General features: G+C 40.1%; 1 protein-coding gene across 7 annotated transcripts in view; it reads left to right on the top strand.

Moving 5' to 3' along the window:
* MAGI1 (membrane associated guanylate kinase, WW and PDZ domain containing 1) overlaps positions 1–14951 on the top strand; it is a 550433-nt gene that overhangs the window by 441675 nt on the left and 93807 nt on the right. For all 7 annotated transcript variants that reach the window (XM_056524555.1, XM_056524556.1, XM_056524557.1 and 4 more), the window contains 2 exons: positions 7705–7762; positions 10411–10493. In XM_056524555.1, coding sequence (XP_056380530.1) covers positions 7705–7762; positions 10411–10493 — 141 coding nt within the window. The remainder of the gene's footprint in view (positions 1–7704; positions 7763–10410; positions 10494–14951) is intronic.

The raw sequence follows: 14951 nt of genomic DNA, 5'->3' as shown, positions 1-14951 counted from the left end.
AGCGCCCGCTTTAAATCAATGATCTGCAGCGGTGTCGCAGGGGGTTAAATAGCCGATAACTTATACCGGAATATCGATATAAGTTATCGGCTATCGGCCCTAACCTGCACCGATTATCGGTATCGGCCCTAAAAAAACGATATCGGTCGATCCCTAGTTCATACTACAGAGATATTCATACTACAGAGAAGAGCGGCTGGCCGCCCACATCTATACATTATACAGGACGATCGCATCGGGTGTCAGAAGTGACACCCACTGCGATCTGTCTATTAATGCAGGTACTACAGCTCCGAGCATGGTGCAGAGTGTACTCCATGTTGGGAGCAATAGTACCTGTAGTTAAGGACAGATTACAGCGGGTGTCACTCCTGACATCCGCTGCGATCGTCCTATCTATTGCAGAGATGTGAGCGCAGGAGAAAGCCGCTCACATCTATACATTATACAGGACGATCGCAGGAGTGTCGCTAATGAAGAAATTTGTTATTTCGAATCGAGATAAAGTCCGGATTCAGTGAATTCGACTTCACCCGATTTGATTCGCTCATCTCTAGCCGTGCATATTATTTATCACACATCAAGAGACTATATGATAAATTATCCGCATGTCCGCCAAAAAACCTGCAACAAAAGTGACTTGGAAAATTATAAAAAACAACTCAGTGATAGATCTCCCCTAGTGTGTTCAGCTTGAGCATTACATACATCTGTGGCAATGTTGCAGGAAGGAAGGAAAAAAAAAAACTCAACCAAATTAATCTTCAGTGTTCTTGCTATATTTCCTCCTTGACTGTGACAAGCGATAACTATACCCTGATATTGTAATTGATTATACACCATGACTAGAATACGTGACTGCAGATTTTATAATTGATGTAAATGCTAATTTTATTAGACTTCACACCAGCCCAGAAATTATATTCTACATTAGTTATTATTCTTGGGTACAGAGAGGTAACTTTAAAGGGGTATTCCAGGAATTTTTTTTATTTGACTATGCTACAGGGGCTGTAAAGTTAGTGTAGTTCATAATATAGTGTCTGCACCTGTGTGTGACGATTTTCTCACAAATCTTCTGTGATTATTGGCCCAATATTTATTTTTAACAGCATACAAAATGACTCATGTCTCGGGATTTCCCAGGTTGCAGTGCATCGAGACCTGACATCACTAGTCAGGTGATCAGAGGGAGTCTATCCTGCTTCAATTTTGCAACAGCTGTAGGCCCCCATACCTGGTTAGAAATCATTGTGTTTCAATGGGTGGGTGCCTGATGTGTGGGAGGAAGGAAAGTGACCTCATACTTGCAAGCATGGAACTATGGGATGTGTAGTATAGAGAACAAAATCCATACCCATTTCTGGCAGATAGGTACTAAAATCACCTTATGGTGGATAACCCCTTTAAAGGGAACACATCATGTTGAAAAAATGCAGTCAAATCTGCAGGCAGCATGTTATACAGTAGGAGGAGCGGTGCAAATGGCTATACTTATCGGTAAGAAAAGATTTAGTAGAACTAGTAATTTATGTATTTAAGTGATGCCTGTCATTAGTAATAAAATTAATATGTTATAGATTAGCCTATTTGAATTACCTTATTAATAAAAACACACATAACATTTTGCAACTTCATGTGTTAAGTTGACCCCTAAAAGTTTGGTCACCAGGAGTCCTCCTTTTAGTCCTGCTTGCAGATTGTCTCCTGCAGCAGCCTGGCAAAAGACAAAAGTCAGGAAATGCAAGAGGGACTTTAGCTCAGCATAATATATAGAGCTAAATATTTCAGCTTCTTTTCCCTTTGAGCTGAGATAGACTGTGGAGTCATGATGCCTTCAGTGCATAGTGCTGAATATTTCTGTGGCCTTTTGCAGTTGCTAGGCAGAGCTGAGCACACAGTAGAGTTCAATGACAAGAGCTGAGGGAGGTATATGCGGTGTCAGACAATCACAGCCCATCTTACACTGAACTGCTATCAGTTGTATGTAGAAAGTTTTACCCAGCAGGGCTTTAGATAATGTTACACCTGCTGGAGGACACCCCTTCACAGTCTGTGGAGCTCAGTGAGATTGAGCAGAAGATACACAATAATATCAAGGTAGAAAACTAAAAACTAATAAAAATAAAGGCAGGGCTGGTTTATCATGATGGGGGGAGTGAATTGGGAGGATTTAAAAACATGTATTATGAAAATTACAGGTACTTTTTAAACATCTACTGATTTCAGGCTTAGGTTGAGTGGGTGGTGGTACTTGACAACCAACAGCATTTCCTCCTGTGTGGGACTGCCCATTGAACTATAAACCCTAGTAAAATTAGAGGTTTAATTAAATAAATTACAAGTTTTACGAAATCTTTTCCTATAAAACTATATTTCAATCTCCTCATGTCCTCTCCTCTGAAACATGCTTTTCACAGTTTGGGCTACCGTTTTAACATTACCAATTCCCTTTATACAATGCATCAGGGGGAAAAGGATGCCATCAGATTGATGTTCACCTCAATGTCCAAGCGAGGAATTAGTCGTTTCAGGAGCAGTGTTCTCCTTATTAAAATAATTTGTTAGGGATCGTACATATATTCATACATACGGACAACGCATTTCGGGACTAATGCTACCCTCTTCCTCTATCTTCCCTTGAAAATCATAAGCCCTAATTCATCATATTTAACAGGTCTGCTTCTTCCTAAACTGTCAAGCATTGTTTATAGTTTTGATGTCCCCCTATAGTAAATGGAGACCATTTGGGCTCCTGTTCCTTAGTTCTGTAAGTAAAAATGTAAAAAATATTTTAACAACAAAAGAAAAAGGCTGGGTTCACATGGGCGAAAAATGTGCGTAATGTCCGCACGAGAAACAACATGCGGTTATTTTACTAACCGGCGGGAAATGTGCAGTCTCATAGACTAAAGTGCATTTCCTTGCAGACTTAACAGAAAGAATAGACTTGAGTGTTCTTTCTGCGGATGCTGAAATCTGAATTTAAACACCACAAACATCTGGCATGGAAATTCTGCCGAATATTCATGTGGACTTCAGCACGGACATTCTGCCGTGTGAACATACCCTCACTGTAGAAATAAATTACCAATAGAAGTTATAATTTCCCTTGCACCCATAGATGTGTTCCTATGTACTCTTACACTGTCGGGTCCGAAAATGGTAACACCCAGATGTCAGACAATTCATGCATTTCCAGGGGCAATAACAGAGGCACAATTTAATGTTGTCAACTTTACAAAAACAGACAAGTGAAAAGTGAGAGGGCCTTAACATACTTTTATTTTTATATAATTTTTATGTTTACACTATTTGAATATGAATAATCCCAAGTATAATAATCTCTTGTAATGTTCACCTATATCTTCCCCATTTGCCTCTAATAATGTATTCAGTCCCCCGCCTTGTTAAATAACAGATTATGGAAATATGTCAGTGGGTTTTGCCTCTGGTCTGCAGCCAAATGAAAATATCTTCTAATTAGTCCGTGTGTGTTTTGTGTTGTGTCGGAGTTTAGACTACGCAATTTCCTACCCTTATGGCAGAATCAACGAAATCTGCTAATATTGCTGTGTAAATGTGTGTTCTGTACTTTCCTCCTATGTACAATATGGTTCTTGAGTTTTAATCACACACAGCAATATTGTAGAGGTCTATGTGTTTTGATTAGGAATCCTTGCTGACATAATAGCTTGATGTTAATTACGGCCGAACTAATACCGCCTGATAGTGCTCATGGATTCCGCCGTATTATGGTTATGTATTAGTAATTTAGTGTCCATAGCTTGCTGTAGGCCCATATTGTATCTCCATATGTATCCTATTATATATTTATTGCACATGGGGGGGGGGGGGGGGGGGTTGGGTGGAGTTGACATTTGCCTAAAACGTGCACATTTCTTATTTAGTGCTGTTTTTCTGTCAGGGTTTCTATATCTATTTTTAGAAATTGTGCACCCAACATGTTACGTTGTGTTAATTTTTAAAAGGATGCGTAGCAGGGCGGGGTGAAACGGGGAAAAGACACACAAGTAGGATGTGCAATTGGGGATGGGAAATAGGGAAAATGCACGCAACGAGGCATGCGAAATGGGGAAAAGACACACAATGGGGGATGTGCAGTGGGGGAAGGAAAAAGACACACAATGAGGGATGGGAAACGGGAATAAGACATGCAACAGGGTATGCAGCGAGGAAATTACGTGCAACAGGAAAAAGACACAAAATGGGGAAAACCATCAAACTTCTCACATCCTACACCACCTGTATACTTTCACTTATTTTTTTAATACAGATGATAGAGGCAACACATCCATCAATGCACACTAAACCGCGCTCTCTCAATGTGCAAAAAAATATAAAGATAAAGGAAGTGAGCACAAAAACAACAATATATATGGTGCACAGCCTTCCGAGCCACAAAACCATTTAAAACATGTCCAAAAAATTTAGCAAAATCAATAATTAATTTAATATTTCTTTTAATAATTGAATACAGAAGAATAGGGTTGCTAACTGCTGCACCATATGGCGGCATGCAGAATCCCTGAGGCCATTATATGGCCCTGTGCAATGCAAGGTCTCGTCTAATAGTTGCGCTATTATTCATTAATTGGTGCAACTTGAATATAATGCAGCACTCGTGAACTATCGCATCACAGCACCACGTTGGCTATCATTGTAAGGTTAGGTTCACACTGCGGAATCTGACCAGAAAAATTCTGGACAGAAATTCGGAGTGCGTACAGAATTTTTACGGATGGAGATTTTTACGTGTACGTTAGCGCCCCCATAGACGACAATGTATTCCAGACGAAACGAGGTAAAACATTAAAAAAAACAGCACCCACGGGTAGCATGAGCAGACTAAAATGAATTTCAGGAGATTTCAGAATATTATGATATATTAATAGCTGGAGACGATATAAGAAAACATGATAGATTTGAGATATATGCGAAAAGAAGATACAGTACAAAGATACAGAACAAAAAATGCCCCATGCGGCCTTATTTAGGTTATGCGTGTGTGCAATCTAAATGAATCTTGAAAAGCTATGCAGCAGAATCTTTGTTTCTAACATTTTTGTTTGTATAGACTGGTGCCACCTACAGGGTAATACAAGGTACTACATTCCACAAAAAATTTTGGTTAACAGGTTTTTATGTTTTCCAACATAATACATCTTCTTGGATTATGTGTTATGGCTATTATTTCCTAGGCATTATTTTCATAAGATGAAAAAATATTAAATGAAGTGACATAAAATAAGAAAACAAATTTAATTAGATTATTATTTTAAAAAACATTTTTTTATACAATCCACTTGATGATTTAGACACTTTAGTTGCAGAATTCATATCCACCTAGTTCTAGTACAGTGCTCTCCAATCTGCGACCCTCCAGATGTTGTAAAACTACAACTCCAAGCATGCCTGGACAGCCGTTGGCTGTCCAGGCATGCTGGGAGTTGTAGTTTTGCAACATCTGGAGGGCCACAATTTTCAGACTGATGGTCTAGTGCATGTTTATTTACGCTAGTGTTGATAAGAATACACCATTCCTGTAAATGTTTTTATAGGAGGTCATGCTTGTGTCTACAATACATATCCAGTTTAGGAATGAGGATCAAGCTGGCCATATATATATATATATATATATATATATATATATATATATATAATTGCAATAGAAACAGCACATCCAAAAATATATGGCAAAAAGAGAAAAGGGGTGCACGCATGTTCTGAACCTCGGCCCACTGGTTCTTCAATCCACAGAAAAAATGCAGGCAGCACACCACAGCTTGTATCAAAAAGGAAGGTGAGTTTATTCCATGATGTGATAGAGACTACGTTTCTCCAGCCTCGCGCTGGCTTTCTCAAGTGCTGAGCACTTGAGAAAGCCAGCGCGAGGCTGGAGAAACGTAGTCTCTATCACATCATGGAATAAACTCACCTTCCTTTTTGATACAAGCTGTGGTGTGCTGCCTGCATTTTTTCTATATATATATAGACTAGCTGAGTACCCGGGGTTGCCTGTTTTTTCCTTCCTAATCCTTGTTGGGGAGGAAAATCAACAAAGGAGGAAGCTTTTGACTTCATGTCCCATCCCCATATATTGTTGTCATATCCCAACCCCATATCCCGACCTCCTATCCCGACCTCCTATCCCGACCTCCTATCCCGACCTCCTATCCCGACCTCCTATCCCGACCTCCTATCCCCTCCTCCTATCCCGACCTCCTATCCCAACCTCCTATCCCATCCTCCTATCTCGTCCTCATATCCACTCCTCCTATCCCGACCTCCTATCCCGACCTCCTGTCTCGACCTCCTATCCCAACCCGTAATATGTGTACCAGGTATTGAAATATCTCCAGCTGTACGGAAGTTATGAGGGAACATACATTTCCCATTGATTTGCATGGGACTTTAAACAAAAACCCTGACCCTCACAAATGGGGGTAGTTAAGGGTTAATTTAACTATCCTATATTTTAAGTGGACATATAAGTAACATTTGACCAAGTATTATCGAAATATCTCCAGCCATTTGGAAGTTATGCAGTAACATATATTTCCCATAGACTTGTGTGGGACTTTAAACAAAAACCCCACTCCTGGCACATGGGGGTGAGTAAGGGTTAAAGGGGTATTCCAGGCCAAAACTTTTTTTTATATATCAACTGGCTCCGGAAAGTTAAACAGATTTGTAAATGACTTCTATTAAAAAACCTTAATCCTTCCAATAATTATTAGCTTCTGAAGTTGAGTTGTTGTTTTCTGTCTAACTGCTCTCTGATGGCTCACGTCCCGGGAGCTGTGCAGTTCCTATGGGGATATTCTCCCATCATGCACAGCTCCCGGGACGCGACATCTTCATTGAGCAGTTAGACAGAAAACTTCAGAAGCTAATAACTATTGGAAGGATTAAGATTTTTTAATAGAAGTAATTTCCAAATCTGTTTAACTTTACGGAGCCAGTTGAGATATATATATATATATATATATATATATATATATATATATATAAAAAAGTTTTTTCCTGGAATACCCCTTTAAATTACCTATCCTATGTTTGTTGTTGACATATAAGTAACATGTGTGCCAAGTTTCATGTTAATATCTTTAGCCGTTTAGACGTGATGCTGGAACATACACACATTGAATTTTATATCTATCTATCTATCTATATATATATATATATATATATATATATATATATATATATGAATATATTATATATGTACCACTAGACTTACTTGAATTGGCTTGTTTTTACTATAAAGCATGGGGGATCAGCGTCAAATACGTTATCCAATGACGCTTATCTTTTATGCCAAATATAATCAGGTAGGTAAAGATGTACAGGGAGATATATCAAAACTTGTTCAGAGGAAAAGTTGCCCAGTTGCCCATAGCAGCCAATCAGATCGCTTCTTTCATTTTTAACAAGGCCTATGAGAAATTAAAGAAGCAATCTGATTGGTTGCTATGGGCAGCTGGGCAACTTTTCCTCTGGACGGGTTTTGATAAATCTCCCCCGTAATGTCCGCTCTCTGTCTACATGATGTTACATAAACATGTGACTGTCAACCACATTTACATCTATGACCATAGGGTTGATATTGATGTAGTGAGCACCTATTGTTGTATTTGTTTAAAATATTTATTTATTTATTTCATTATTTTTTTTTTTTAGAATTGCCTGCTGGGTGGGAGAAGATTGAAGATCCTGTTTATGGTGTCTACTATGTAGAGTAAGTAATTCTCTCTAATATACATAAACTGCAACTTGTATAAAGTGACCTTATATGTATGGGGCAAAGTTTCCCAAACAAGGTGCCTCCAGCTGTTGCAAAACTACAACTACCAGCATGCTCAGAAAGCTGGGAGTTGTAGTTTTGTAACAGCTGGAGGCACCCTGTTTAGGGAAACCCTAGTTTAAGGGATGAGATTCAAGTGTTGAGTATATAAAATTCCATCAATCCATGGCTGAAAATTGAAATCTTAAAGGGGTACTCCAGTGGAAAAATAAATTTTTCAACTCAACTGGCTCCAGAAAGTTAAAGGGGTACTCCGGCCCTAAGACATCTTATCCCCTATCCAAAGGATAGGGGATAAGATGTTTGATCGCGGGGGTCCGGCCACTGGGGACCCTTGCAATCTTGCATTCGGCACCCACCTCTTTGAGCTGCACGCCGCGCTGCCAGCTCACAAACTGCCGGGTGTCGACCACTGGGCCAGAGTATCGTGATGTCACAACTCCGCCGCCCCCCCAGTGCCTTCACGCCCCCTCCCATAGACTTGCATAGCGGGGGCATGAAGGCACACAGGGGCGGAGTCATGACATCACGATACTCTGGCCCCGTGGTCGGCACCGACAGTTTGTGAGCTGGCAGCGCGGCGTGTAGCTTAAAGAGGTGGGTGCAGAATGCAATATTGCGGGGGTCCCCAGCGGCGGGACCCTCGCGTCAGACATCTTATCCCCTATCCTTTGGATAGGGGATAAGATGTCTTAGGGCTGGAGTACCCCTTTAAACAGATTTGTAAATTACTTCTATTTAAAAATCTTAATCCTTCCAGTATTTATCAGCTGCTTTCCAATGGAGGAAGTTTTATAGTTATTTTCTGTCTGACCACAGTGCTCTCTGTTGTCACCTCTGTCTGTGTCAGGAACTGTTCAGAGCAGGATAGCTTTTGTATGGGGATTTGCTCCTTCTCTGGACAGTTCCTGACATGGACAAAGGTGTCAGCAGAGAGCACTGTGGTAAGACTGGAAAGAACTGCACAATTTCCTCTGTAGTATACAGTAGCTGGAAGGATTAAGATAATTAAATAGAAGTAATTTACAAATTTGCATAACTTTTTGGCACCAGTTGATTTGAAAAAAAAAAAAAAAAAAAGTCCACCAGTGTTCCTCATTAAAGGGATTATCAAGAAGAAAAAAAAAGGGTAATTTTTTTTTTCTTTCAAAAAGCAGCACCACACCTGTCCTCAGACTGTGTGTGGTGTTACAACTTGTCTCCATTTACTTCAATGCACACAACCAAAGGACAGGTGTGGTGCTATCTTTGAAGAAAATTGTCTCTTTGTTTCTGATCCTGATAACCCCTGATAGCCTGGCATCCATAAATAATAATGGGAGGAGACTTTAAAGGGGTAATCCCATCTGGGAAATATATATAATATCCATATAATAGATGCAAGTCACACCTCAATTGTCACTTCCAGTTTTATTGCTGCTGCTGGAGGTGGTCAGGAATCCATAAACAGCCAAGCTGCCTGTTTTATGCAGTTTTCAGAACTCGGATTTACTTCTGATGACGTTGCAGATTTTGCTGTGGAAAGACTGTAAATATGTAGTAAAATTGTAGTTACATTGATCTGACATGAACATATTCCGCTCTAAGATTCTGAGCTACAAATCTGTAACAAATCCACACCAACACCTATATGATTTTGTATGGATTTGCCACTGTGGATTTACTTGAGACAAATCTAAAGCATTTCCATCCGGTTAGGCCTTGTCTGAGATGAAGGCAAAGCACCGTTTATGTCTATCGGCCGTATATAGTAATACAGCTCAGACTCTGATAAAGGGGTATTCCGGCTTTATATATCTTATACCCTATCCAAAGGATAGGGGATAAGATGTATGATCGCAGGGGTCCCGCCGCTGGGGACTCCTGCAATCTCTGTGCAGCCCCCGGCATTCTGTGTTGGTTGCTGCCCCTGAGACGAGGGTGTGACGCCCCCTCCATTAATGTCTATGGGAGGGGGCGTGATGTCACGTCCCCGTCTCAGAGGCAGCGCTAGACACACAATGCCGGGGGCTGCACAGAGATTGCAGGAGTCCCCAGCGACGGGACCCCTGCGATCATTCATCTTATCCCCTATCCTTTGGATTGGGGATAAGATGTATAAAGCCGGAATACCCCTTTAAGTGAATCAGGCTGAAGTGGATGCAGTCCCTGGGCAAACATGGTTCTAGGTCAGGAGAAACCTAGGTTGCTTGGATGCAGTTTTTCCATTTTTGCTAACTTCTTTGTTATCCATACCGCATCCCACAGAGCATGGTGCAATTTGCTTCCCATGATATCACATGATATAAAAACAGATAAAAAAAACACCCTCATACATATACATGCGTCATGCGGTAGTATGGAAACTTCCATTGTGTAACAAAGTACATCTGTATTATAACTCTGCACTGCAAAGGAATCATATTGAGGCAGAGAGCATTATTTACCCGATGGTTATTTTTGGTACCTTGAAATAGTTTTCCCCTTTTTATGGCTGGATAAACATCCTGTCAGTCTACGTCATCTAAGTGTAGCAGCTATAATGGACTTCATTCCTGTCCCTCAATAGAGGCTATTAGTGACATCATTGTCTTCCTTTGCAGTCACATAAACAGGAAAACACAGTATGAAAATCCTGTCCTTGAAGCCAAACGCAAGAAGCAGCTTGGACAACAGCAGACAGAAGGTAGGTCCATCTCTGCTTTCATATATTAGGATTCTTTCATAAATGGAATATGTTTTATATTTGACTACCTGTATATTACCTGTATAGGAGTAATGCAATGTATATTCAAAAGGTTCTGTGATTTAGGAAAAACACCCTGTTCAGGGATTCAGAGATTATAAAGGTGTCATGCACTGTGTAGGACTCTTATTTGTTAGCTACAGAGGGGTTGACCATGTAAATTGTATTGATGAGCTGGGTCCTGCACATTGTATAATTTACATGGCAACTGTGTAATGATCAGTTTCTCCTGTGGAGGCACTGCAGATAAATTCAGCACTTGCTGCCAATTCCCCTTGCTGATTGCTGAGGGACACAGCAACAGGATATATCAGCTGTATAGAAGACTGTATTTTAATAAATTATATTACAATTTTAGTGGGTGATATGTGTAGGGTTATCTTGGTCATATTTATTTTTACAAGGTTTATAGGATTAGTATTGTTACTCCACAAACTCACTGCTTCTATAAGTTATTTATATTTGTGCTCGTGCTTCACACTCGTGCCCGTGATACCTGTAAGATATTAAACTTAACAAAGCGGTCAGATGTGTGCCCATAACCGCGACAGAGGGCACGCCTTTAGCGAAACTACCCTATAATGGTTGAATAGAAAAAATTTGGGAGGGTCCACAAAATGTCCCGTACGCCCCGCCAGTAAGTATATACCCCCAACCCTACCCACAACTCCTTAACGCCACGCCTAGAAGTTCAAGGGGCAGAAAATACTCACGCCCCTCACACAAATACAGCCTTATAGGCTTAATACTTGTGCTCGGGGCTTCTCACTCGTGCTTGTGATTACAACGATACATACAATCCTGTATGAAAGACATTAAACTTAACAAAGTGGTCAGATTTGTTCCCATAACTGCGACGGAGGGCATGCCTTTAGCGCGCGGAAAGTCAATCTAATAGGAAAAATAACAGAATTTATAATCATGAACCAATACCATAACCCTAACACAGAACCCAATTTAGGCTAAATTTCCACTTGTTTATTTTTTTTGTGTGTGCGTTTTTCCCAAAAAAACGCCAAAACAGCCCCCATGGAGTTTTTTTCTTGAAAAAAACACTGCGGCCAGATGGTAGCTGTAAATCAATGAGAAATTGTAAAATAATTTTTTCACTTTGCGTTTTTCAGTTTGGCGTTTTTTTATTTAATCCTTTTGGAGTTTTTTCACTCTTTTTTTTTGGCGTTTTTCAGCTTCTTGGCAGTTTTGCAAAGTCACAGCATGTTGAGCCAAAGGCGTTTTTTTCCCTGAAATCATGGCATTTTTCTCCCATAGAAGTCAATGGGAGTAAAAAAAAAGCCAAGAAAACTATATGTGGGTTTTAACTTTGGTGTTTTTGCAAGCGGTTTTTATTCTTTTTTGGACTCTAGCGAGCCAAAAAAGTGATGGAGATACCTTTTTTAATAAAATTCCGTAGGGTACCATTAAAAAAAAAAAGATACAGTAGTGATGGAAAAAAATTGTATCTAATGAAATGTATCTTTTTTTATAACAAAATTTGTATTCATTTTTAAAACCGGGATCAATTTATGTGGGAGCGGGCAGGGCATTAAAAATGTAGCCGACAATAATAAAAATGTAGTGTTTATGTGTGTGTGTTTTTCACTTTTTAAAAAAAAAAATTTTATTTAAATTTTTTAGGTAGTACTACTCCTCCCAGCATGAAACACATTGTTTCATGATGGGAGTAGTAGTACCTGTACTAATTGACAGATCCCCCGCGGGTGTCACTTTTGACACCCTTGCGATCCTCCTGTATAGTGTATAGATGCGGCCGCTGCTCTTCTATGGTCCCCTGCACTGCCGTATATATACACCTATTCATATTTCCGGCAGAGAGCTGTGATTGGCTGGAACCATCCGGCCAATCACAACTCTCTGTGGGAAATATGAATAGGTGTATATATACGTCAGTGCATGGGACCATAGAAGAGTGGCCGGCCACACGTATACTTTATACAGGAGGATTGCAACGGGTGTCAGGAATGACTTCCGTTGTGATCTTTCCTTAACTGTAGGTACTACTGCTACCAACATGGAGCACACTCCATGCTGGGAGCTGTATTATCTACATTAATAGACAGATCGCAACAGGTGTCAGAAGTGACACTCACTGCAATCTGTCTATTAATGCAGGTACTACAGCTACCAGCATGGAGCAGACTGTGCTCTATGTTGAGAGCAGTAGTACCTGCAGTTAAGTACAGATCACAGTGGGTGTCACTCCTGACACCTGCTGTTATCGTCCTTCATCCTTCATTCCTGAGATGCGGAGCAGCTTTCTCCTGCGCTCACATCCCTGCTCTGTACTCCGGCCGGCCAGTAATGTGACTAGAATTCACATCACTCATTCATTCATATTTCCCGCTGAGAGGGGGATTGGCTGCCACCATTCAGCCAATCCCTGCTCTGGGCGGAAAATATGAATGGTGAATTTCTATTCACATCACTAGCCGGCCGGAGTATAGTGCAGAGATGCGAGCTCTGTATAGAGCTGCTCCACATCTCTGGTATATTATGGACGATCGCATCCATATATATAGGGCAATCTGTCTATTAGTACAGGAACTACTACTCCCATCATGGAACAGTGTGTTCCATGCTGGGAGTAGTAGTACTACCTAAAAAATATATATATAAAAAAAAAAGGGAAAAGCACATACACACACATGAATGACCAAATCCCAAGGCAAAAGCCTGGGGTAAAAAAAAACCTTTTAGAGCCAACCCTTAAAAAAATAACCTTTATTATATCTTGTTAAAATGTAAACCCCTAACAAGGATTAAAATAATACAGAACGGATACTATATATAAGCTGTATTCATGAACGGAGTTAATACTCCATGTATCCATGTATAATGGCCCTGCAGTGCCCTTATGCCTATATCCGTTCTGTAATGTTAAAACACACACTCAATTGCCCGCCTCTACATGTTTCACCGTCTCCACAGCGTTACCAAGAGGCAAGAGGGGCAATCATCTTGCCTGCCCACATAAATTGATCCCTGTTTAGAAATCTATACATTTTTGTTATAAAAAATATAAGTTTCATTAAATAATTTTTTTCCATCACTACTGCATCCTTCTTTCTTTCTTTTTTTTGTACCCAACAAATTAAAAAAAAAAAAAACGTCAAAGGGGCCAAAAATGCAATTTCCCCTCAAAGGCAAAAAACGCCAGAAAAAACGCAATAAAAAGGATGCCAAACACAGGAAGCGTATGTGCCATATAAACTCCAAGAGCGTAAATGCAGAATAGATGCTGACCACATGTGCGCAGAATAAACGCTAAGAGTGCATGTACTGTATAAATGCTATGAACCATGTGTACTGAGCGCTAGTCCAGTATACATGCTAAGAGCGTAAGTCCCACTTATTTAAATATGCTATAAACATAAGTCCGAATTAGCGTGTATAGAGTACAGCACAAATGCCATGTCTGCCTGCACCTGCACCAACACTAAGAACGCCTGCACAGCACCAACACTATGTTGACCGCCACGTCTGAAAATGAAAGTAAACACTTTCCGGCAGCTCAGTCAGGCTGATCGGGACATCGCGATAAAATCGCGATGTCCTGATCAGCTAGGACGCGAGCGGAGGTCCCCTTACCTGTCTCTGCCGCGTCCGATCTGGGTTTGATTGCTCCAAGCCTGAGCTACAGGCTTGAGCAATCGAGCCCCTATCTCGCTGATCCATGCAAAGCTATGGCTCTGCAGGGATCAGCATAAGAGATCAGTGTGTGCAGTGTTATAGGTCCCTATGGGAGCTATAGCATTGCAACATAAAGTAAAAAAAAAAAGTTAACAAAGGTCATTTAACCCCTTCCCTATTAAAAGTTTGAATCACCCCCCTTTTCCCATAAAAAACAAAAAAACTGTGTAAATAAAAATAAACATATGTGGTATCGCCGCATGTGGAAATGTCCGAACTATAAAAATATATCATTAATTAAATCGCACGGTCAATGGCGTACGCGCAAAAAAATTCAAAAGTCCAAAATAGTGTATTTTTGGTCACTTTTTATATCATGAAAAAAATTAATAAAAGCGATCAAAAAGTCCGATCAATACAAAAATGGTACCGATAAAAACTTCAGAACACGGTGCAAAAAATGAGTCCTCATACCGGCCTGTATGCGGAAAAATAAAAAAAAGTTATAGGGGTTAGAAGATGAGAATTTTTTACATATAAATTTTCCTGCATGTAGTTATGATTTTCTTCCAAAGTACGACGATATCCAACCTATATGGTAGGTTATCAGTAGGGTATCATTTTAACCCTATAGACCTATAGAATAAAGATAAGGTGTTATTTTTACCAAAAAATGCACTGTGTAGAAACGGAAGCCCCCAAAATTTACAAAATTTTATTTTTTCTTCAATTTTGTCGCACAAGTTTTTT

The sequence above is a fragment of the Hyla sarda genome, chromosome 6 (genome assembly GCF_029499605.1).
Source record: "Hyla sarda isolate aHylSar1 chromosome 6, aHylSar1.hap1, whole genome shotgun sequence".
Taxonomy (NCBI): domain Eukaryota; kingdom Metazoa; phylum Chordata; class Amphibia; order Anura; family Hylidae; genus Hyla; species Hyla sarda.
This window is presented reverse-complemented; position numbering and strand designations above follow the sequence as displayed.